At 35.5% G+C, this 26,226-nt stretch overlaps 1 protein-coding gene and 1 non-coding gene across 2 annotated transcripts in view; one reads left to right on the top strand and one right to left on the bottom strand.

The window, feature by feature from the left end:
* Positions 1-19,767, top strand: part of SCN9A (sodium voltage-gated channel alpha subunit 9) — a 157,904-nt gene extending 138,137 nt beyond the window's left edge. Inside the window, exons 22-27 of the mRNA XM_024122208.2 lie at positions 3,070-3,351; positions 4,140-4,193; positions 5,111-5,248; positions 10,776-10,880; positions 12,385-12,655; positions 15,603-19,767. Coding sequence (XP_023977976.1) covers positions 3,070-3,351; positions 4,140-4,193; positions 5,111-5,248; positions 10,776-10,880; positions 12,385-12,655; positions 15,603-16,795 — 2,043 coding nt within the window. The 3' untranslated portion in view covers positions 16,796-19,767. The remainder of the gene's footprint in view (positions 1-3,069; positions 3,352-4,139; positions 4,194-5,110; positions 5,249-10,775; positions 10,881-12,384; positions 12,656-15,602) is intronic.
* Positions 10,568-10,673, bottom strand: LOC112064583 (U6 spliceosomal RNA). The gene has a single exon (XR_002891546.1). It is a non-coding gene; the product is annotated as a U6 spliceosomal RNA (small nuclear RNA).
* Positions 19,768-26,226: the final 6,459 nt, after the last annotated feature.

Raw genomic sequence — 26,226 nt, 5'->3', positions numbered from 1 at the left:
AATAATGACTACCAGCAACTTAGCTTTAGGGCTGTATTAAACCAGCAACTTCTTCATAAAATCCATTCTTTATTTTCTCTAATAAGTCTATATCCTCATTTGTTGCTTCTCTCCTTGAATTTCTTCTTCTCCAGATATATTCCTGCTTTCTCTTGCCTCCGTTCTCTTGGCCAGGAATGTTTCTCCCTGCCCTGTCTCAACCCTAACTCATCAATATAGTAAATACCTACTCATCCTTTAAGCCTCAGTTTAAATGTGCCTTGTCTGTCCACCACCAGGTATAATTGAGCATCCTCCCTATATGTTCAGACACATAACATCCTCATTATATTGCATCGTACTTATTCATGTATCCGACTGCCTCTCTAACTGTAGTCTCTGAACAATTTGCCTACTGCATCTCTTAAATGTGGTCAGCATCATCTGAAAACTTACTAGAAATGCAAATTCCCAGGTTCCACCCCAGATATACTGAGTAATAAACTCTGGAATGGGGCTCAGAAATCTGAAGCCGCAGGTGAATGAATGTTAGATGTGTTTTAGTCTAGCAGATCTTCATTACATTATGACTGTAACCTAATTATTACTGTAACCTCTACTTGTTAGTGTATCTGGTGTATGTTGGCCCCCATGTAAATATATGAAAGATCATGATTATAGAAAGATCTTTTTTCATAAGTAAAAGTCAAGTACTTTTGGTCATGTAAGAATTGAAATTACAAGTTTCATTTTATACAGAACGGTAGTATTGGAGTTGACATTAATTTTTCTTTTTGAGCATTAGTAGAATGTTGCGATCTATTCAGAACTTAGGACTGATCCCTGGACTCAAGCAGAGCATGTACTACATTCTCATGATCAAGTAATATACTTTCCCCATCAAGATATTAATACATCCCTCAGTGATTAAGCCACTCCATTATTTGACCCTGTTTGCTCTCTGTTGTTTATCTAATATACAGGTGAATTGGATGCAGGAGAATGTTTTAATATATTTGGAGGGACAAGTATGTCTACTTAGTTACATTTATTAGCCATGCGAAACAGGGATGTTTCTTCAAATTGCAGGGTCATATTAAAGAATAAATGAAATATGATTGGAGGCATTTTGTAGTTAGCTTCCTTTAAAAAGGCTTGAGGTTTTTGAACTTACTGACTTTGCCAAATGGCTTCTCATCAGAACGATATGTATCCATCTCCCTCAGAGACTCATCATTACACACATTCTTTTGGCACCAAAACTATGTGTCAAATTTTGTACTATAAAAAGAGTACAATGGTAAATAGACCCCAGTCCCCCAAGAGTGAGTCAGGACAGTGGTCACGGAGAGATAGAGAGGGGAATAGTAGTTATTCTGTGACATCTGCTATAAAACAGTAAGCACACAGTGCTACGGGAGTACAGATGAAAGTGGCTGCTTGGGGAGGTCTGGGAGGGGCTTCATATGGAGGTGACCTCGCAGCCATGACTGAAAGAATGGGCCCCAAGTCACAGGCAGGTGGGCATTCCAGGCAGAGATGCAACTTGGTAGAGGACAGAGTTGACTAGCCAAGGTGTGTTTGAGCAGTGACTATAAGAATCAGCGTGCCTAGGTTATAAGCATAGTGGGAGGGTAGCAGGAAATGAGGATGAAAATGTAGGCTTGAATGAGAGCTGACCACTTGGAATTCTACTCTCTAATTCTGTTCTTCCTAACCCTTTGGGGGTCATGTACATTGTAAGAATCTCATAAAAGTAGAAATCATTTCTCCGTAAAGAAAGCATACCCATAATAATGTTCTTCATATGATTTCATGCCCCCATGGAACCTCTATAGGTCCATGTCTACCCATGAACCCCAGGGTAATAACTGTTGTTCTTGACCAAGTGTCAACAACCAAAGCCTACAGGCTGGTTGCCTGTTTTGTAAAGGAAGTTTCATTGGATCACAGCCATGCCCATTTGTTTATATATAATCTATCGCTGCAATGGCAGAATGGAATAGTGGTAACAGAAATCATATAATCCGCAAAACCTAAAAATATTTAAGAAAATGTTTGACAACTCCTGCTCTAGACAATCTCAAAAGTAGTCAGGGGTCCTGCTTGGTACATTGCAAAAAAAAAGGGAGCGTGTACTCTTTACTTAACAAGTTATTCTTTAACACCTTTGCACTCAAATTCAGAGTAGAGGTCAACTGTAAGAAGATAGTAAGTTTGGAAAGATGAGGTAATTAAGAAAATCTGGAGGGTGATAAATGCTACAGTGGTCGCCAGGAAGGCGCACTGGGTGGCAAGAGGCGCTGGTGATCAATAGTAGTGGAAATGCTGAAAAGCAGAAATAAAGGGAGTATTAAAGATAAACTATTCTGCATTTTTTGTTTTAATTGAGGCCAGCACTATCTATATTTAGCCAAGGGCTTATGTATAAAGTGTTTTTAGAGTTAGAATAATAAATTTGAAAAGATTGCTCTCATTCTGTAGATGAGGAAACAGAGGTCTCAAGGTCTTAATTATGTTTACATATCACACAACTAGCAGAACCAGTTAAATCTACAGCATTCAAACCATGAAAAGATTCTCAATCTTAACTCCAGCTTATATGTACTAGTAGTTTCTCTATATGGGAGAATTTTAGCACTGGTAATTCTAGGACTATGAACCTTTAAATGTACATTTTACTTATTTTAATTGTTTAAATTTATAAATTTCTTTCTTTTCTAGAGCATGCAGATTTTATGACTTCACCTTACATATATCAGGTTTTTGGTTTATTCTTTTTATTTATTTTTTTCATTTATTTAAGCTGTCATATAATCTTAGTGATTTGTTCTGTATTGTTGCTAATAGTTTCACTGTGTGATCCTCATGTACTTTTGTAAACTCATTGATCGAGGGGCTCCTGTCTTATTTTGTCCTGATGAGCACACAGTAGGCATTCAATAAGTACGTGTTGGTTGGTTGATTTATGTCTTAAACATGTAAGGGTGGCTTTTCTAACTTCTTTAATTCTGTATTGTGTTTCATTAATGTTGCCCATTTAACATTCATACTAATCCTAATCATTCTCTTCTTTCTTTTGAATGCTAGGTGGTCGTGAATGCACTCATAGGTGCAATCCCTTCCATCATGAATGTGCTACTTGTGTGTCTTATATTCTGGCTAATATTTAGCATCATGGGAGTAAATTTGTTTGCTGGCAAGTTCTATCAGTGTGTTAACACCACAGATGGGTCACCGTTTCCTACAAGTGAAGTTGAAAATCGTTCTGAGTGTTTTGCTCTTATGAATGTTAGTCAAAATGTGCGATGGAAGAACCTGAAAGTGAACTTTGATAATGTTGGACTTGGTTACCTGTCTCTGCTTCAAGTTGTAAGTGACCCCTTTTATGAATGCTTGACATTTTGGTGCACACTGGATGGAGGAGCTGTCATTATTTATATAATTATTAACTAAAAATTAAAGATAAAGTGCTTTGTGACTTTAAAAATAGAGTTGGTCTTTTTAGAACATGTGCCTATAAACATGAAAACAGAACATGGGTTCTGTTGCATTTTAGAGTTATTAATCCACCTTTTTGGAGTCACCTGACCCCCTGCCATTGTGCCATCTGAATACTGCGTCCAAAAACGAATAGTCATGTTTTGGACTGCACTTTTACACTACAGGGAAATGAGAAGGACTTCCCACTGGTATGGAGAATCCTTAAGATATGGAGAAAAATTGTTTCCTTTGTTATTCATAAAATTCTCCTCCACACTCTGGAAAAAATAAAAGTTCATGTACAAAACTCACAGGCAGTTGTGACAACCTGGCAATAATTAACTAGGAGTCAGATTTAGGATATGACTTTGTGATGTGTCCCTCCGCTTTTTTCCCTTGACACAGCATCTTATGTTAAATTGGTATTTTGAAATATAGTGGGCTCTCCTTATCCGTGGGTTCGCATCTGCCTAATGCAAGGGACTTGAGCATGGGCAGATTTTGGTATCTTCAGGGGGGCCCTGGAACCAATCCCCTGCAGATACCGAGGGATGACTGTATAGTAAAACTCACTAATTTAGTATTACTTAATAAATGCTGTAACATTAAACACACTAAACTCACTTGTGACTATTTTAAAGTATGAGGTTCAGATTCTGTAAATTTTATATTTACAGGCAACATTTAAAGGATGGATGGATATTATGTATGCAGCAGTTGATTCTGTTAACGTAAGTATTGGTAAACATAACACTAAACTCTACAATTTTGAAAAGTTCCATAGTTTAGTTAGGCTGTTTTCAAACAGCAGCTCTAAGGAGCCCTTGGTATGTGCACACACACTGAAGAACACCTACCTGGTGGTACCCTAGTGGTTACCTGTGCAGCATTTGGAAACAGAGCTTGGCTTAAATTTTGGCTGTACTGTATCAGACAAGCTTGCATATGACTTTGAGCAAATTACTTTATCTCTCTGAGCCTGTTTATTGATCTGTGAAAAGAAAATAATTCACCACCTACCTCATGGGATTGTTCTGAGTGAGGATCCAACTAGAAAATGTTAAGTAGAGCGCTTAGCACAGCCTGGCAATAATAAGTGCTCAGTAAATATTTGTTTATCAAAATAAAAAGGAAATAACATATTTTATTCATAGTTTTTACTGCTTTTATATTTTAAAGTTCCTTGAAAGAGTTTATGCGAAATTAGTCACGCCCTAAGGAAGTTTGAAGACTGCCGACTATTTCATATTGTCACAAAAGCCACAGAAGACATTGCTGTAATCAAATGAAAAAAAAAAGATTTATATAAGTGTGATATCATCTCTTTTACTATTTTTTTCTGGAAATAAAAATTATGCATTAGGTCCTTTACTTACTAAATTGTCCTACAATCTGAGAATAAGTACTACAGTGGATAAGCCCTTTGTAGTAATTTGAAGATTATATTCATAGTAAGCATGTAATAAATATTTATTTAGTGTTGAATAAATTTTTAAGAATGATTATGTTGAACCTTGACAGCGCTATGGCTTCTAAAAAACCACGTTTACCTAGGATAGCACTGTTTGAATTACCTTGTCAAACCATGTGAAAAAGAAAATGATGAATTTTATTGTCAACATACTGCTAACTTTTGTTAATTTTATAGGTAGACAAGCAGCCCATATATGAATACAGCCTCTATATGTATATTTATTTTGTCATCTTCATCATCTTTGGGTCATTCTTCACCTTGAACTTGTTCATTGGGGTCATCATAGATAACTTCAACCAACAGAAAAAGAAGATAAGTATTTCAAGTTTTTGTCATTGCACTGAAAGAAATGAACAATTATTTTCCCAAAAATACAATGTGAAATTTAATTTGATGTCAGTTAGTAATTAGTTCATTAGAATTTCATTAATTTTCCAAGTAATTGGTTACTATACAATGATGGATATGCTTAATCTCATTCATCTCTGCACAGAAAATAATCATCTCCTAAGTCATAGTTATTTTTAAGAAATACATCAACTATTCAGTTTTATTTTCCAATGTTCCCTGTAGAGGATTGATTAAGAAAATTCAATGAACTAATTATTTACTCAAAACACGTTTCATAAGTAGTTACTGTATTCTCTTCTGAGCCACTGTTCTGTGTGGTATGTATTGGGCTGGTACTTAAAGAGAACAACAGAAGATACTTTCCTGAGCTCAAGGAGTTTATTATAGCAGAAGAAATGACACAGGTAATTAAAGTTAAGATTTGCAAGTCAGACACGATGAGATTTTTGTTTCATTAATGTTCACATCAACTGTATCAGTCTTAGGGCTGCCATAGCAAAGTACCACACACTGGGTGGTTTCGAACATCAGAAGTTGATTCTTTCACAGTTCTGGAAGCTAGAAGTCCAAAATCAAAGTTTTGGTAGGGCCATGCTTCCCTCAGTCTCTAGAGGAGGATCCTTCTTTGCATCTTCCAGCTTCTGGTAGCTCAAGTATTCCTTGGCTTATGGCAGCGTAACTTCAGTCTCAGCCTCTGTGGTCACATGACGTTCTCTCTCTTTCTGTCTCTCTCCTCTCCTTATAGGGGCACCAGTCATATTGGATTAAGGGCCCACCCTACTCCAGTATGACCTTATTTTAATTACATCTTCAATGACACTATTTCCAAATAAGGTCTTTCTGAGGTACGAGGGGTTAGGACTTCAACATATCTCCTTTTTTTTTTGGCGGGGTGGGGAAGGGGGTTGGACACAGTTTAATCCTTAACATCAACCATGAGAGGAATTATTATTATAGACTTTGTCTGATAAATGAGGAAAGGCACAGAGATTTTGAGTGACTTACCCACGATTATGCATCTGGTTAAGTGTTAGGGTTTTAATAGTCAGTAGTTGATCCCATGTACCTTGTATATTACTTAGGCCCTTTCCTATGCTGTACCCCCAAATACTATAATATGACATAGTGATAAATGCAGTAAGACAACTAACAACAAAAAATGTAAATGGGCAGTCAGAGTAAAACTAGATACAGCTATAGAAAGTTTTATGATATATGTGACAATTGAGCAGGCCTTGGAAAATGGATGAAAAGGCCCAAAGCGGGCTTCCCTGGTGGCGCAGTGGTTGAGAGTCCGCCTGCCGATGCAGGGGACACGGGTTCGTGCCCCGGTCCGGGAGGGTCCCGCATGCCGCGGAGCGGCTGGGCCCGTGAGCCATGGCCGCCGGGCAGGCAGAAGGATAAGTAAGCCACATGAAGGGTCAGAGAAGTGTGTGAGCACATGCACCATGCTGGCAAAGGGGGTGCAGTGCAGGAGAAATACCAGTCCATCCACTTTGGATGGAGTGTTGAGAAGAGAAATAGAAAAGATGAGGTCTTTATTTGCTTGAGAGCAGATCTGAAAAGTCATGTTAGATATTTTTCAGTAGGATCTGATGTGTCATTGAGGTATTTTGAGTACGGAAGAACGTATAAGCAGGACATAGACATCTATTAAGATTTGATGACATGTCTGATCGTGTGTAAAGTACTTTACACGGTAATCTTTGTCACATTTTATAAGTCTACAGGGCACAGTATCCCCACTTCACCTTTCAGAGGGGTTGTGTGACTTGCACATGGTCTAATAGCTAAGAAGTAGCTTCGTCATGCATCTAACTCCAGGGTCTCTTTTCCCAGAGATTATGAAAACTCAGCTTTAATTAAAAATTTAACCTAACAATGATGCAGAGAATGACTGGGGAGAGACCAAAGACTAGGTCAGACCCTGCTTTACCTGCCACCTAGACCACACTTAATTCTCCAAATTAGTCATTTGCAGCAATAGAGAATAGGGGATTCATTCAGTTAAGAGATTTTAGGGGGTAGGATCTACAGTGTTGTTTGTGATTTGCAGGAGAAAAAAATGTCTAAGAAGTCTCAGTTTTCTCAAAGTTAACAGAGTTACTGTGGCTGTAGCACCACCCACAGGAAAAAGAGACCTTTGAAGGGTGAGTGCTGGAATACCAGGAGGAAGTGATTTCAGGTACTGGCTTAGCATCTAAGAAAAGACAGGTGTGCATGCAGTGAAATGTCATTAGTGGCCGTGATTGACTATTCTCAGGTGAAGGAAAATGTAGTAAAATATTAAATGTTATTTATGCTTATATTTCCAAATACAGGTGTTTATTTTTCAAAGAATTTTTAAAATTCCATGTTCCATTCTTACATTTTATATCTGACAGTCAAACTTAGCTAGCATTATCATATATTCATGCCTTTAGGCAGAGGATCTTGAATAATTAATAATTAATCTTGAAAATAATTTCACAAATTATACCCTAATTTCCAATTTATTTTTCCTGCTTTAGTCATTTTATAGGTGTATATGTGATATATAAGCACATACATATGGTTCTCCAGCATTCCCTGTATAGAATAAATTATAGGTGTATCTAGAAAGAGCAGTATGGCATGACAGGACAGCCACAGCCCTAATTGCTTTGATCCCCTTGCTTGAATGTTATTCTTACAACAAGAATTGCCACTGCAGGAAGATGGGTTGGTTAGACACCATTACCAGTAACGTCAGGCAAAAGTTACTAATTTCAAAGCAATGACAGCTACAGTTATCCCCTACCATTCTTCCAGTGTTTCATTTGCATTCTAAGCTGCTTTTATCTTCTGACCCTTTCTGAATGGTTTAGGGTTTCTTTCCAACCTACTAAGAGAATGAAAGAAGACAGGACCATCACGTCAATTAATAATCTACTACAGAGGAGGTCTCCTGCTAGAGGCCTCTATATGAATTCATCTAATCCATAGAACAAACAAATGAAAGTTGTATCTTTACACAAGTGTATAAACCAAGGCCTAGAGAAGATAAACAACTTGTTTCAAATCAAGTAGTAGGTCACTGGTGGTCAGGATCCAAAGTTCTTTTTGACTGTAAAGCCTGTTTTTTCCACAATGCAATGTTGCCTCTTAATGCTTTTTAAGTTCAACACTTTGGTCTCAGTTTAGGACCCTGCCAAATTCCCATACCTCTTTCTAATCACCAGCCCCACTTTACTAGTTTGCCAGCCATCCATCATTCTTATACACACTGTTTTCATCTTTAACAAATCCATGTGATAATTGGGTTTTAATAGTTCATCAGAAAATATACTTCTGAAAATTAGAACATAAGTTATTAATGAGTTCAAGTTATAAAAGGGAAATGTATGCAATGTATTTACACAAATGACTAGTACAGACCTGGGTACATATGAGTAAATTCTAAGTAACATCAACCCTTTTCAGTAACTATAACTGGAAGGTTAATAACAACAATGGAAGTTATAAATAATTACTGAGTGTTTGAAATACAGTATCTTAATTGATCCTCACAACAAACCAATGAGGTAGTTACTCTTGTAATGATGAGATGATATAACCTTAAAGAGATGAAAAAACTTGCCCAAGGGCAACAGAGATGGGGATTGAACGAAGATGATCTTACACCAGAACTGGGATCTTCTTAACTACTATGTAATAACAGCCTTGACAGAGTGTAAAGACCAGCCTGACTTACAGAATGTCTGCCACCTAGCTTTTAACGGGATTCATTTTACAAGGTCTATATAAGCTACAGTTAAATAAAATCACAACACAAGTTTCTCTACTGGAGCATTCTGTAATCTCCTCTTAGCTTCATCCCATCCTTCATTATGTTGACAACCAGGGTATCATCAAGGGAAGACAAAACCTGCTACTTTGGTTTTTACCTCTAATTCAGAGTTATCTTCCCAGTGTTTTCCTAGCTTCTTGTGAGTTCTTGACCTGCTGTGATATTCAGCCCTCATCACTGAGGAATAAAGGGTCTGGGCTTCTCTTAACATTGGCATGAAAGTTCTCTCTCACGCATCAATAGATCGGATGAATGCCAAAATTGCACAAAGACTACGTATCAATTAGAGGAGATGTAAATTAAAACACATAAGACAGAAAGGGAAGCCTGGTTATCGTTAGGTATTTGATAAGAAAATGCAATCCAGGAAAACCAAAGGGAAACCATAAACAGATCACCTTAGCTCCAGGAACCTACAAGTTAAGTAAGGATTTCAGAACTGTAAATTCCCCAAAATAAATTCCTAATTACATGGATTGTACTAATTTATGCCATAACTAAAAAGTTTATATTGTGGACCGATGAGGAGTATGCATGAATCTGTATAAATTATAGATAATTTTAAGAAATTAACAGTTTAAAAGAATAGGCAAAGCTTCTAGGCCTCCTTTGTGAGATTTAGACTTATACAGTGTAGAAAGGAACAAAAACTTTATTTAGATGTTAGTTTATTTACTGTTGAATCTTAAATGTTGTATATTCAATTAGAAAATCCTTCAAGTCAGAAACCCTGGATTATTGTAATTTTCTCAACATCTAAAACTCTATTACATGTAATGTTTACACCCAATAAAGTGTTTATGTTGAAATTTCTTGCTTGGAATTAAAGAGGTAACTAAAGAGTTTTTTTTTTAATAAATAAATTTATTATATGTATACCAAATATATGTGTGTGTGTGTATATACAGTATTTATGGATATGTGCTATACATGTATATAGTATATTCATTTATTCTGCTAAGGGAATATGATATATTAAAATGAATACAAGTGAATGTAAAAATAATACTATTTTAGCTACCACTTTTGGCCCCTACTCCCTACTCTTAATTTATGAGTCAGTATGGCTAATAAGTAAACGTTAGCCAAATTATCATTCACTACTGATATATTTGTTATTTAGCAATGAAATGCCTGGTGAGACAAGTAACAGATAAAATGAGATAGCAGGTTAGACTACTAAAAGATAATTGAGCCAATCATTATTGCATGTAATCCATATATTTTATGTATTATGCATACTGCATTATGTACGGAGAGTCATGTGCCTACACGTAGGTAATCCTTTAAGACAGGTTTGATTTATAGCTACCTTGCACATAATAAAAGGCATTTCATTTCTTTAAATTGAAGTGTAATTTATATACAACAGTATATTAGTTCCAGGTATACAACATAATGATTTGATATTTGCATACATTGTGAAATGATTACCATAAAAGCCTAGTTACCGTCTGTTACCATCTGTCACCAAAACTACGGAACACTTCACAGATTTGCATGTCATCCTAGACCAGGAGCCATGCTAATCTCTGTATGGTTCCAATTTTAATATATGTGCTACTGAAGCGAGAAAACATTTCATTTCTATATGAATACATTTTTAACCTGAATAATGATCTGTAGGAAGATCTAGACAATGATTCTGGTTTTAACTAGATTTATTTTTTATTTCTTTACCTTGGAGGTCAAGATATCTTTATGACAGAAGAACAGAAGAAATATTATAATGCAATGAAAAAGCTGGGGTCCAAGAAACCACAAAAGCCAATACCTCGTCCGGGGGTAAAAAAAAAAAAAAATTATATTTAGCATGTAAATTTTTAAATTATTTTCAGTTCATCTTTAATATATAATTATTTCTTAAACAGGAATGCATATATTTTAATATTTTGAAGAAAAATTCTTATAAAACTGAACATATGTATTTTGAACACTATCACAGCTCGTAATATGCCTTCATATAATTTCTTTTTCTATAAAAATGAAAAATAATTATATATGCTTTTATCTCTACCTTAGCTATGCAACTTACTATTAGTACAAATGGCCTGTAGAGAATCAAAATAAAATGTACTTTTGACTGAAATTTGATTTTCTTGATGGCTTTATGATGTAATGATGGCTGTCTATCAGTCAGGTGAAACTAACCTTGTAGATCTTTGATATTACAACAAATAGCCAGAGAAGCAGTTGGACTGGGCATGAATCTAAACTTTATCTTACCATAGGGTCAAAGACCAGAATAGGCTCAGATGTAAATAGTGAGTCTTAGCAGTTAAAGAATAGTTTGTATTCCTCTAACAATTAAAATAATTTTAAATGCATTACATGTTTTTCAGTTTCTATTCAACATAACACACCTTACCAAAAGTCATGGCTGCAGACAGAGTGTCTTAAAGATGGGAATCCACTTAGTACCAGCTGGCTACATGAGGATTACCCATAACTTTTTCTCACAGGACCAGCCGCTCCGCGGCATGTGGGATCTTCCCGGACTGGGGCACGAACCCGTGTCCCCTGCATCGGCAGGCGGACTCCCAACCACTGCGCCACCAGGGAAGCCCCCCAGCACTTTTTAAATGGACACATGGCCAGGTTTCACCCAGACCCTACTGAATCATAATGTATGAATTTAAAGCTCTGGTATTTAATTTTTTCAGTACACTACTTGACTTTGAATACATTGCCTTAAAACTTGCCTATGCAACTAATAAAGTGATTTTGAAATTGGGTTTCCTGGAAAGCATAATACTATCAGTGAGACTGACAAGAAAGGTGATGTGTTAAGTATGGGTATGTTTGGAAATGTATATTCTATACATGGAAGAGATAGGAAAATATAGATCTGATATTATAGCAGTAATATCAGTACAAGACAGTGCCAACACATTAGTCAAAATAACGTGACAAGTAGAAATTTAGAGATGTCATCTTATTACCTTGAAATACTCTAGGTAGTAGAACTGAGGTTTTCTTAGTAAAACTTACCTTGTGATCCTGGAAACTCCTATATAACATACTAGGGGTGGATATGCTTAAAAGCAAATGTTAGTTTACAAGGCTCGCTGAAGACTTGGTATACTGAAAGTCAACAGCAACAAAAAGTTTTCATGCGCTCTAAGATTTAATAATATTTGTTGTACAAAGCAAGAACCTATGACCAGGGATAATTTATGCAAGTTTTGAAGACTGATACCTGAAAAAAATTGTTTTACTAATGTAATGATTTATGGATACTACTTGCAAAATTTACTGTACATTTCCTATTATTTTTGTTTATTTGCAGAACAAATTCCAAGGATGTATATTTGACCTAGTAACAAACCAAGCTTTTGATATCGCCATCATGGTTCTTATCTGCCTCAACATGGTAACCATGATGGTAGAAAAAGAGGGACAAAGTGCATACATGACTGAAGTTTTATATTGGATCAATGTGGTTTTTGTTATCCTTTTCACTGGAGAATGTGTGCTGAAACTGATCTCCCTCAGATGCTACTACTTCACTGTAGGATGGAACATTTTTGATTTTGTGGTTGTGATTCTCTCCATTGTAGGTAAGACCATTTATTAATCAGATTTCCATTTTGAATCAAACTAAACATCACACATACTCAGAGAAGTTTATGAATTCTTGAATGTAAACTTACTTTTGAGTAAGTTAGTAACACTGAAAGAGTGAAGGAACCTTAAAAACAAAACTAAAAAAAAACCAAATACCTCTGTGTCAGAATTCCTAGGTTCACACAACAAGCCTCAAAGCCACACATATTCTGTTTGTTGGAAGCACATAAAACTCCTTGATATTTAATTTCCAAGATTACCCTTCACAAAGATAGCAACTGGGTCTATAGGTAGGTATGTCTTAGAAGACCAATGTAGAATCTGAAATCACTTCCTGTTTTTACACATATGAGAGCTATCCTTTGATTAATGATAATATAACTAGCCAGAATATCGGTGACTCTTTGTGAAAATTATTCCTGAACTCAAAGTGAAAAGTTAAGGTCTGAAAAAATGCCAGCTTCATTTCTTATGGCTTCATACTTGTCAAGTTTGTAATCATTTCTCAACCAACCCCAGTCATATCTGTGAATCACAGTATTTGATTTTATACTTCCTCTCATTTCATAGCTGTTTTTTCTATCCTCTTGTTTTTTTATTATTTGTACTTGCCTTGCCCATTAGTTTGGGATTGCATTTATTTTCATAATTATGAATTTTAGACAGAGATTGTAGAGATTATTTAATGTAAACTCAATTTAGAGATGCTGAAACAGGCAGGACAGGAAAGGTTAAAAGTCACATAACCTAAAACTGCCATATTGAGGAGTATAAGTTAGAATCGGGATTCAAAATCAATTTTTGAAAAAGGAGTATTATTACCAGAGGTGACATTAAAGTTAATATATAAAAAACAAATTAAAATTTAGATAGGAATCACATACTAACAACAAGCAAAATGATGGAAGCATTCCAGTTAACTTAGGAAGAAGAAAAGAGTGTCCCTCTATCACCTCTATTTGTAACAATGTTGGCTGATACAATTAAATAAGAAACAGAGAGGTACATATATTTGAACAATGGAGCAAATTTTCATTTTCAGATCTTATTATGGCACTCTAAAAATGCAAGAGAATCAACTGAAAAATATGGATTCAATTAGAATTCAGAAGGTGCAAATTTTAAATTGTACGTACCAATGTTAATAATTGTTTTATATGTGGAGCAAAAAATTAGAAAATATGCCTAAAGAAAAATTTCATTCACAATTCCAATAAAAATAAAGTAAAATACCTAGTAACAACTTTAACAAGAAATGTATAATGCTTCTATGAGGAAAACTAACAGAAACAAAAGAAGGTTTAAATAATTGAAAGGCTTTTCTTGTACTTGGATAAGAAGGGTCTCCCGGTAATCATGACCATTTTTTTAATAGATTAATCTATAATTCCAGTGTTATCCCAATGAGAATATGAGCATCTTTTTGTGTAGTGGGGATAATAAATTGGTGATATAAATCTAATGATTCTAAAATTCACCTGGAAGAAAAATTAGAGTAATGAGGGGTGACTTACATTGCTAGATATTAAGATGATTATTACATTGATGAAGTAAAACAGTGTTTACTAAAAAGCTCAATGGATTCAAATGAATAATCCAAAATTAAACATAAATATATAGAGAATTACTAAGTTACTCAGTTAAAAGATCTCATGGATCAAGATTTATTAATTGATGTGTAAAAATTAATGTATTAAAAAAATGGATTCTAGTAGAAATAGATTTATAACCATGAGCATGAATAGTCCTTTCTATTCATGACAAACTTGACTCCATGAAGAAAAAATAATAGATATGACTACATAAAAATCAAAATATTCTATGAAGGAAAACTCACTACCACTACCAAATTTTTTTTAAAAAAGTTGAAAGACAAAAAGAGCTATTGTTAATGTAACATTTAAGGCCAACGAAGGATTAGCACTTGTAATAGAAAAGTAGTCCTCATAAATCAGTAAGAAAATAGTAAATCTCCCAGTAGAAAAATGAGCAAAGGACTAGACTAGGCCAAAAAGAGAAAGTTGAAAATAGTCAACAAGCATACAAAATGTCCAATAAATAATTTAAAAAATTTGGATTATTTTTTCCCAAAAGAAATGCAAATAAACTACAATAATGAGATGTTTTAAACATCACAAAGGTTTTTTTGGTAAAATTATAAAGAAAAATGACAACATCGGTGAGCATGTGGAGTGTGAACACTTTCATAGACTATCATTAGGAGTGTTAATTTGTACGAACTTTCTGGAGATAGATTTGCAATATATAACAAAATTTTAAATATACTGTTTGACCTACCTTCTTTTATTATCAAAATATGCCCATGCAACTAAAAGAAAATATAGCTGCTCGGATATTTGTCTCAGCCAAAACAATTGGAAACCACATAAAATTCTTCAATATATGGTTATTTTGACAGAACATTATACAACTATAAGGAACTATTCTGTTGTCATTTATATGAAAATATGTCCATAACATATGATGAAGTAGCTAAAACAGATGACATAAAAAAACTCCTGTATCATGATTACATTTGTAAATGTTTGTGTGCTTGCATAGAAAAATGAAGTGATCCTCAATAAAATATTAACAGTAGTAAATGGTTGGTAGTAAATGGTTTCAGGTGATTTATATTTTCTTTTTAGCATTTTACTGTGTAGCATTAATTTTTCTACCCTTACAATTAAAAAAATTGTTGTAGAGGAAAAAAAATAAGATCTACAAACTTACTAAGGGAGAGAAAATTTCACAGTAGTAATTCTAACCATTTTCCTGTGAGATTGCTTGATCCTTGGGTTGTTATGAAATTGCTTTCAATGTAAAATGACAATCCTGAAATCATAAGAGGTAAGATGGCACATAAAACTATTTAGAGTCATGATTTTCTGTAGCTTGGATATTTAAGTATTTTCTTTGTATTCCTTCCCTCTTCACCAGGTATGTTTCTAGCAGATTTGATAGAAAGGTATTTTGTGTCCCCTACCCTGTTTCGAGTGATCCGTCTTGCCAGGATTGGCCGAATCCTGCGTCTGATCAAAGGGGCCAAGGGGATCCGCACGCTGCTCTTTGCTTTGATGATGTCCCTTCCTGCGTTGTTTAACATCGGCCTTCTGCTCTTTCTGGTCATGTTCATCTACGCCATCTTCGGAATGTCCAACTTTGCCTATGTTAAAAAGGAAGCTGGAATTAATGACATGTTCAACTTTGAGACCTTTGGCAACAGCATGATCTGCCTGTTCCAGATTACCACCTCTGCTGGCTGGGATGGATTGCTAGCACCTATTCTCAACAGTGCACCACCTGATTGTGACCCCAGAAAAGTTCATCCTGGAAGCTCAGTTGAAGGAGACTGTGGGAACCCATCTGTGGGGATATTCTATTTTGTCAGTTACATCATCATATCATTTCTGGTCGTGGTGAACATGTACATCGCTGTCATCCTGGAGAACTTCAGTGTTGCCACTGAAGAAAGTACGGAGCCGCTGAGTGAGGATGACTTTGAGATGTTCTATGAGGTTTGGGAGAAGTTTGACCCTGATGCCACCCAATTTATAGAGTATAGCAAACTCTCTGATTTTGCAGCTGCCCTGGATCCTCCTCTTCTCATAGCAAAACCAAACAAAGTCCAGCTCATTGCCATGGATCTGCCCATGGTCAGTGGGGACCGGATCCATTGTCTCGACATCTTATTTGCTTTTACAAAGCGTGTTTTGGGTGAAAGTGGAGAGATGGACTCTCTTCGTTCACAGATGGAAGACAGGTTCATGTCTGCAAATCCTTCTAAAGTGTCCTATGAACCCATCACAACTACACTAAAACGAAAACAGGAAGATGTGTCTGCTACTGTCATTCAGCGTGCTTACAGACGTTATCGCTTACGGCAAAATGTCAAAAACATATCAAGTATATACATAAAAGATGGTGACAGAGATGATGATTTGCCCAATAAAGAAGATATGGTTTTTGATAACGTTAATGAGAACTCAAGTCCAGAAAAAACAGATGGAACTCCATCCACCATCTCTCCACCTTCATATGATAGTGTAACAAAACCAGACAAAGAGAAATATGAAAAAGACAAAACAGAAAAGGAAGACAAAGGAAAAGATGGCAAGGAAGGCAAAAAATAGAGCTTCACTTTTGATATGTTGTTTACAGCCTGTGAAGGTGATATATTTGTGTTAATAAGACTCTTTTAAGGAGGTCTATGCCAAAACTCTTTTTATCAAAATAGTCTCAAAGTCAGTGCAGTCGCTAGCTCTGATTCTCTAACATAGGTGAGCAGCATTAGCAGTGGCTATTTTTGCATTGGTAAATGAATCTATAAGAATTCTTAAGAGTAACTGTACAGGGATTATTGATTACAGCAAACAAAGGTGATTTAATTTTATTTACTTTTAATAAATCAGAAGACCATGTAGAAAATGTTCACATCTGCCTTGTCATCTTTTCACAGGACTGTAAATATTCATGTTTCCCATGCAAATACACACACGTGCGCGTGCGCGCAAATATCTATCATTTGGATATCTGCAAAAGTTATTTTCCCTTGGCTTTGCAATGACGTGCCCTGATAGAAGGAATGAATACTGGTAATGACTGTTTAGTTAAAACATCTTGTTATTACTAGGGGGCAAGACTCTTTTATCCATCTACAGTGGTCATTCTATATTTTGAGGTGCTTAAATTTATTCATATTGCATCAAAACCGATTTATATGTGCCTATTAAATGCCGTGGGATTAAAAACATGTAGGCTAGTCAGTTCAACAAATGCTTTTTATTCATCTTGACTCATATACCAACTAGGATAAGAGTTACCTTTAGAGTATTGTGCTTCACAGACTGCCTTTTTCTATATCCTTCTTTGTTCATACAATAACTTTGGAATATGAAAAATTATTTTAAGTACGTATCACATTCCTCGAAAGAAAAAAATGATGGTAATTGAGAAAAGAAGCAACTGAAGAAAGCTTTATTCACTTTTATGTATACAATGTAACACTGGACTGTGCTGCCCCAAAATACCAATAATGACCCAAATCTTAGTCATTTTTGTCACAGTTTTCTGCTTTCTGATTCAGTATTGTTGAATCATTCTTTAGCACTAGGCAAAGTTGATATTTCTCTTCAGTGGAGTGCTTCCAGATATGCAGATAGATATTTGATACCATGGAACATGTTTGAGCAGATAGTGTCTTGGGCACAGTATTTACTGTGTCTCCTGCATACCATCCTAAGTGTGTATGGCAAGCTTTCAAGTCCTAATACATGGCATGCTTTCAACACAGACTTGTGTGTGAAAAGGATGAAATAGCATTCATCCTCTTGAACTTTTATGCTTTCATCTACAAAATGAGAAAGATGTCACTTTCTCCATAAAATTCTATGACTATGAGGTATATTATGTATCAATCAATAACATATCCTGAGCTTATAGTTTACCAAGCACACATTCATTTTGGTTTAGCTGTTGTCCTTCTACCAAGGATTATGAATCTAGTTTTTTAAAAATCCTTGTTAATAGTGGCTTGAAAAGAAACAGCCACGATGTATTTTTTATGAGTTTATTCCAGAAATGTGAGATATTTCTTCTATCGAGTTATTCGTGCACACACAAAAATCAAGTTACATAAGTAGAAAGAATTTTATTTAGAAGATTTTGTGGGAGTTTTCAAAGCAAATATATACAACAATATTTCATTCATTTGCTTTCTTAAATGAAAAAAGAACATAAATATATTTCTATATTAAGTACTTAAAGCAATTTTTTTGTTGTTCTGGCTAGTTAAAAGTAAAGGAGATTTAAGCATACCTATAGAGATGAAGAAGTATAGGTAGAGAATGAGAGGCAGAGAGGCAAAGAAACACAGAAATGAGAAAGACAGATAAAAACAAAGAAAGCGACATTTCCACAGAACTTCCTATCTAGGATGTTTTCAACATCTGTGAAGGAGATTATCACGTCTAGACATTTGTCCTAAGGCACATATGAAATTAAACCTAGGGCCAAAGATTCTTTACACCTAAGTTCAATCACTCATCTTACATTATTTGAGCCTCTTTTTTATTTAATATATAAGATACCATGCAGTGTTTTCCTAGACTATGTAGAGCATTGCATCACATCCCTGCTAAGTCTGTTGAAAATAGGTTTTGACAATTTAATTAGAGAACCATACAAAATATATTACATTTGTAAGATATTTTAATACATTAAATTAAGAAATTAATATTACCTTAAATTTGAATGCAGTTTATCCTCATCATTTTAAATCCATATAAATATAACTGCACTTTGCATATTTATATAATACAGTGTGAAAAGATGTATAGTGGGTAGGTTTATGTGTGATTTACTACTAATGTTTTTACATTGCCTGATTTTTATGTGAAGAAAATATTGGCAACTGGTTCCTCAACACAATTTCTTCTTAGCGTTTCAAAAAAAGAAAAACAAAGTCACACTTCTATTTCATGCTGAACCTATTTCATGCTGAACTATAATTTTTTTTTAATATAACATGCTTAGGTTTTGTATATGTATGTTTTCCCAGGAATGTCTTGTTGTGACTTTTTATCAATTACTAATAATATTTGGAACCAAGAGGTCATTTAATACAGTACAAGCTTGAAGGAAAATTCGACTTCTCTTTTCATGTAGATTACTGTTTGGTACTGATTATAAGATACCACCCTCAGAAAGCACTGTCATGCTAATATTTAAGTCACACAATCATTGAACTCATTTAACCTAATGATACAGAATGGCAGTTACACTAAAATTTAAATTGGAATAAAACTGAAGTGAACAGATTTGAACACAAATCCATTCATACAATTTGAATAAAAGTGGGAGAATCTCACTTTACCGTTTTGACTGTTACATAGTTTGCAAAAGATATGTGATTTGTGGGCTGTTTCTAAACGCTGATTGTTGAAAACCTCAACCCAAAATGTTCAGCATGATTTTATAGAATTTTAATAGCTTTGTTAAAAAGAGTTAAGAGAAAATGCATATGTAAATAAAGCAGTTCTAAATAGCAATTTCAGAGAAATGTTAATGGGAGTGATGAAAAAGGGCCAGCTAAATTAGAATGCCCAAGTAATTGGCTTGGGTTTAGGACCTATGTATAGAGGCCATCAATTTCTGTTAATATCTGCGGTTTATTATGTTATATTCTTGAGGAAAATAATCAAAAACTGCTTCATAAAATTCAGTGAATAGCCATGAATATACTAGTGCTGTTTACATAGAATTCTTTACAAATTTCATACATCTATGAATGCTCAAAATGTTTGTTTGTCATAAATTATATTGTAGTTATACTTGAGACTTACACATTGTAATAGAATCTAAAAATAAAAGTCATCAAAAAAAATAAAATCATGTTTGCATGTATTTTCTGTTTTTGTGAAAATAATCTTTAAGGAGATCAATTCAGTGCATCCCTAAATAAGTTGTAGCAACTGATAACTTTTTTCTTTTTATTGAAAAATGGACAGCTTCAAATGTCTTCCATGAGAAGTTTTCCAGGGTAAGAAAGATGGGGATAAAGACTATAGAGTTCCAAAGGAATTCATTGAAATATACAATAGAGTTTGTGCAGGAGAAGAAAATTGAGTCAGGAAGTGAAAATATACAAACATTTAGCCACACAATGACAGTGTGTATCCTTTTTGTGTGATAGTGTTGAGAGGTAAGATAGCATACATAATGGTGAGGGCTTGGGTTCTAGATCCAGAACTGTATTTGGATACCAGTTAAGCCAGGACTCTTCAAATTTCGTTAATACATTACTTAACATGTGCCTCAGCTTTCTCATCCATAAAATGAAGATAATAGTACTATGTTGCCATATGGTTATAAGGGTAGAATGAGAAAATTCACATGAAGCAATTAGAACAGCCCGACAACACAGAATCAAGAATTTATATTACTAATAGTAGTCAGTGTGACAGCCAATTCGCTGCTAAAAGTATGAGCCCAAGCCACCTCTCCATCACACAGGAGCACAATGCAGTCTCCATAAATGTTAAATGATGATATTTCTATTTTATATGGATAAGTGTGAATATAGTATCCCAAAGAGTCTCATGCATCCAGTTGGTATGTAGTGAGCATTCTGTGCACCAAAATATTTTTAAATTGAACTATTTTTTTAGATTTATTAATGCAAACAACATGCTAAAATGAGAAAACATGCATACTGTATTTACAAAGGTTTAGCTTTTTCCAGAAGAGCATTTGGAGGTAGTAGTTCCCATATTAACTAAATAGTCAATCCAAACCTCTATTTTAGTTTAGCTGTGAGTATCCAGTCCTGTTATTTGTCTTTAAATAAGATATACTAAAAGAATTGCTGCTGAGCTGGGCCACTATTTCTACCTTGTGTGTTAGTATAATGGTGTGTAAAAAGGTATAAAATATTCCTAGGGAATCTCTGTACTGGCAGTTGTGATAGTCACTCTGCAGAATAAAATTATAGTCCCTCAACAGTACCATCACCTCAACCTGATTGGCAATCACATAATCACATGAAGTTCCTACGACAGAACAGCTCAATTCTTCCTTGCTGTAGATAACATTATACCATAATCCAGGCAAAATGAGCAGCAGAGTACACGGTAATAATTTCTCTCAAGGGAGGGAAAAGTTGCATACTGATTAGAGCAGGGGAGACCTTTGCTGCAACAACATTTAATGCATACAGGAAGAGAAACATGAATAATTGAGAGCTATAAACAAGCAACAGAGCAAACATGCTACACTTTATTATTCTGAGAGTTGTATAATTAGGTACCTACATTAACAATCCGTCCCAGAAAAGAAAGCCAATTTTAAGAGACTTAGGAGGGGGCTTCCCTAGTGGCGCAGTGATTGAGAGTCCTCCTGCCAATGCAGGAAACACGGGTTCGTGCCCCGGTCCGGGAAGATCCCACATGCCGCGGAGCGGCTAGGCCCGTGAGCCTTGGCCGCTGAGCTGGGCCCGTGAGAACACGGGTTCGTGCCCCGGTCCGGGAAGATCCCACATGCCGCGGAGCGGCCGGGCCCGTGAGCCTTGGCCGCTGAGCTGGGCCCGTGAGCCATGGCCGCTGAGCCTGCGCGTCCGGAGCCTGTGCTCCGCAGCAGGAGAGGGCACAGCAGTGAGAGGCCCGCGCAAAAAAAAAAAAAAAGCAGATTTAGGAGGCATGTGTCATGTCTGTAATCATGTGCTTTAGCTTGCTTCTCAAATATTTAATATATATTTTCATAAGCAGTTTAAATGCAAAAACGTCATATATAAAACAATAGGCAATAAGTATATAGAAATGATTCAGAGCTTGTTAACAATTTTGAAAACCTAGTGGAATTGAGGAAAAATTACTCCTGTTCCAGATGCTATATTTGCTGGCATGTGCTAGTTTTGATTGTAATTCATACAAGACAATATGACTTCTATTTAGTTAATTTCCACTAGGTGACTAGCAACACCTTGGGATATCTTTATGGGCCTATCAAAATAATTAAAAGCAAAGACAAACCATATTACGAAGTGAAAGAAACCAGTCTGAAAAGGCAACATACCGTACAAACTAGCAGGTGACACCAATGGGAATACTTCAACGCAGAACAAACTGAGATTTCATAACCTTAGGGAATTTAAAATAAAATTGATTTTAACTGCATTAGACCCCTAGCAAAATTGAAAAGAGAACTACCAAAGAAAGCTGCTGTAAAGTATTGAGGGAAAAGAACGCAATTCAAAGACAAGGTCTGGGAAAGACTCCTGACAAATTAAGACAACAAAAAAGTGAACTTTTCCAACCTTCCCGCAAAAGTCACAGAAACCCCATCTACTTTTTGTCTTTCTGCAGAGTTTTAGAGCTGCTGACATCTTCACTTCCACCTCAGCCTATGGAAACAAATCCATGAATTAAAAGCTTTTCTGACTCCTAATTACTTTCAAGGGAGTCAAACTTAGCAAAATTCAGTTTATGTTCAAAAAGAGCTAAACATCATATGTGAATTGTTCATTCATTCAGTGAATATCTACTGAGCACCTTCAATCTGCCAGTCCCTGTTTCAGACACTGTAAAACAGACAAATCCCTTCCCTCGTGGAGATTTTATTTGAGGAGAGACAAAAATTATGACAACTGAATGATTATAAATATCAGAGAGTAATATTATATTGATTTATCATTCATTATAAATCATGTATATATGAGTTAAATTATATTTTACTATTTCTTCTATTATTATGTTACATACTATTTTCTTTTATGATACTTTGAAAGAGTATCAGGACATTCCACTCTCAAAAGCTTCATAATTTTGGTTCATAACTTAAAGACAGTGACTTGAGGTTGTGCAGATTCTTTTACTGCAAATTTTGTAACTGTAGAAATACTCTAGCCATTCATTCTAATAATTTATAAGCTGTTTTGCCAGAGAAAATCACTCTGGAACTAACTTTTCATCCCTAGTAAGTATTTTACTTCTCACTCCTACAAATAAGTGATTTAAAAATCAAGAATACAGAATAGTTATTTCACTATGGCAGTTCAGGCCAAATATTTAATGAGAAAAGATTAAAATTTATAGTTAAAATGTGTGCTTCTGCTTGAAGCTAGGGTATTACTGTTGTCCTTGATGTTCTTCCCAATCCTGGCAATTAAGAACTAATTTTGTAATAAAATACGATGAATGAGACATAGGTATCAAAGCTCCACAGAAAACATATTTTTTTCTTAAAAATCCTGTGAAACTCACAACTACCAAACTTCTAAATATCAATATCTCCTTTTGACTCCCTTTAAGAAAACAGTAACGAAAGAATTTTCTTGTAATCTCCCTAAACAACTCAGCCTGTCTTGATGTATTGGTTCTAGTTGATGCCTTCAATAAAATCAGCTCTGTTAAGAGAAGAATTGGGGGAAACAGAGGTGGGAAAAGAATTTCTCCATGCTTCATTTTCCTGCCTAATTTATTTTCTTTTATAAATTCATCTTTCCCTACCCATCTCATTTCGACCCACAAAGATTGAAAATTGGTTTAGAGTCATCTAATTTGGCCCTGACACTTGCAACTAAAAGAAAAGATATTTATCTCTAAGGAATCACACAGTCTGTTTATTTGAGAGGTAAATGGGTCTGCCTCCTACAAACCTCGGCCAGAATACCGAGGGTAGAGCCAGGTTATGGGCAGAAAGCGATCTGGGAGGGAGCCAGGGAGAACAAAGGAAACGATCTACTTTAGCTTCATGATACTAAACGACAGACTATATGAGAAATCTGAAGAATGACTGCAGGCAAGAAGTGAATGTGGGTAAGCATATTTAAAATTTTTCCTTTGAAATAAAGCTGAAACTTCACTTAACTCTCATACCAAGAGCTATAACGGGCATGATTAGTTTGGTCTTAAGAAGCCAATGCTTCTATAGAAAAGCAAAGCCCATTGACCTGAGCAAAGCTAGGGAATCATTCTGGCAGCTTGAAATGGCGGCCGTTGGCATTTTTTTCCCATTGGCATTTCTTCCTGTCTAGTTATCTCCTTCAAGAGTAAGAGAACTCTTTTTTTTCTCCCCTGTATCTGTCATCTTCAGAGCTAAAACTAACAAATCTCTTCCTCTTTACAAGATCAATAAAGAAAATTAGACGACTTTGAAAGCACTTAAAGAAATCTGCTTTTCAGAGTGCAATACCATCTTATGCCTTTAAGGACTGCCAAAAAATATAAATATCTACACATCTACACAGCAGCAGCCTATTACATAATATCATGAGTTTAAATCTTTCTGTCACTTACTAACAATGTGACTATAAACTTGAACAATGTACTCTATTCTCTGAGCCCGCTTCTTCATCTATAAGAGACTGGCACTCATTAGATCCAAAATACATAAATATGTGGTAGAAACTTTAAAGGGCAACAATTTATTATGCATTTTCTGAAGTATCTCTCAATTTAGGATTCAGTAATAAATTCTATAAAATAATATTGAGCATCTACTGTATCTTGGAAGAATCAGTCAACAATGATAGTATGGTCCTTTACTTCCATATTGTACCATGTGAACATGATGAAGATGAGTTAAATCTAGCCAGGGTAGACTAGAGCTGAGTATTGAAAAGTGAGTAAGAGTTAGTTTTGAATGTGTTGAATTTGAGGTACTATAGGTCAAAGAAAAAAGTCCTGAAGGCAATTGAATATAATAGCCTGTAGTTCAATGAAGACATCAGGGTTAAAGACACATATCCAGGAGTCATTGCTTTGTAGGGATGGTAGAATCTAAAGACAGACTAAGTGAACCAGGAAGAGCATATGCAGGCTGAGACATGAAACAGGGAGTTTTAAGGAGAACCAAGAGAGTATTAAGAAAGAGAAAGTGAGCAGCATTACAAAATGCTGCAAAGTTGGCACACAACTAAAAGTATCAGTCATTTAGTGCAAAAACTTTTTGAGGAATAGTACATACAAGAGCTATGTTGCACGAATCAAAGAAAAGTATGTTAAGGCTTAATATGACCATTAAACACCTGTCACGAAATTCACCTTTCCAGCACATAGCAGAGTAGATAGTGTAAGAATAGAAACTTAAGGAACCAAATTGAACATCCTATTTCATGAAGTATATGCTTGCATTTTCTGCCTATATTTAAATTGGGCTTTCAGGACATCAGTGGATATGTCAGAGTAAGGACTTCTGAAAATCCAGTTCTCCATAAATGAATAGAAGCACCAGCAAAATTGTCAAAATCAACTTTTTCAGAACTTTGAAAATTAACCAAAATTAACCAAAGGAACATTTATTCAAGAAAAATGGCTGTATCTCAGTAAGAACTGCAAACTTCATAGTAGCCTTTGAAAACCAACAGTCTTACAATCACAGTGAAAACCTACAGCCTAGAGACACTGGAGGGGAGAACAGATTTGGAGCTCCCCAAAAGCCATTACCAGAAAATTGTGTGGCAGTTCCATAGTAAATCCACTTGCACGGCTGTCTTATTTGGCCTGCCTCAGAGCTCAGCTAGCGCAAAGGGCCTTTACCCTGCGGTTGTTCTCAATTATTTAACATTGCACCTGCTCACGGCAGTGATAACAGTCGGGGTGAACAAGATTATAAAAAATTTTAAAGGAGAAGCTGGGGAATGAGATGTCCACAGCGGACTTTGTAAACAGGTGGGAAGAGATGGGCACCATGGGCCCCTTCAGCCAGTCCAAGCTGGCTCCGGCACACCACTGCCGTCTATCATGCACCAAGAACAGAGTGGAAAATTTCTATTCAGTCTCTCCTATCTTAGAGTAACCCATAAATTGATAGTCACATGTCAGAGATGAGGACATAAACTTAGGTAACTTGCTCATGGCTATACATCACGAAAAGGATAATACGAGAGTTCAAATCCAGATTTCTCTGATTCCAGAGACCACATCTCTCATTTGTTTCAGGGAGTGGTAGTCAAAAAAGCCACCCAAAACCTCAGCAATAAACAAAACAAGAGTTTGGTTAAATGTTGAGTTGCTTCTAAAGATCATGATTATCTTCTGAATATCCTGGATGTCTTGCAGATGATGGA

This window comes from Physeter macrocephalus, chromosome 2, assembly GCF_002837175.3.
Source record: "Physeter macrocephalus isolate SW-GA chromosome 2, ASM283717v5, whole genome shotgun sequence".
NCBI classification, from domain to species: Eukaryota; Metazoa; Chordata; class Mammalia; order Artiodactyla; family Physeteridae; genus Physeter; species Physeter macrocephalus.
Note: the sequence above shows the minus strand (reverse complement) of the source record. Positions and strands in the feature narration are given on the sequence as shown.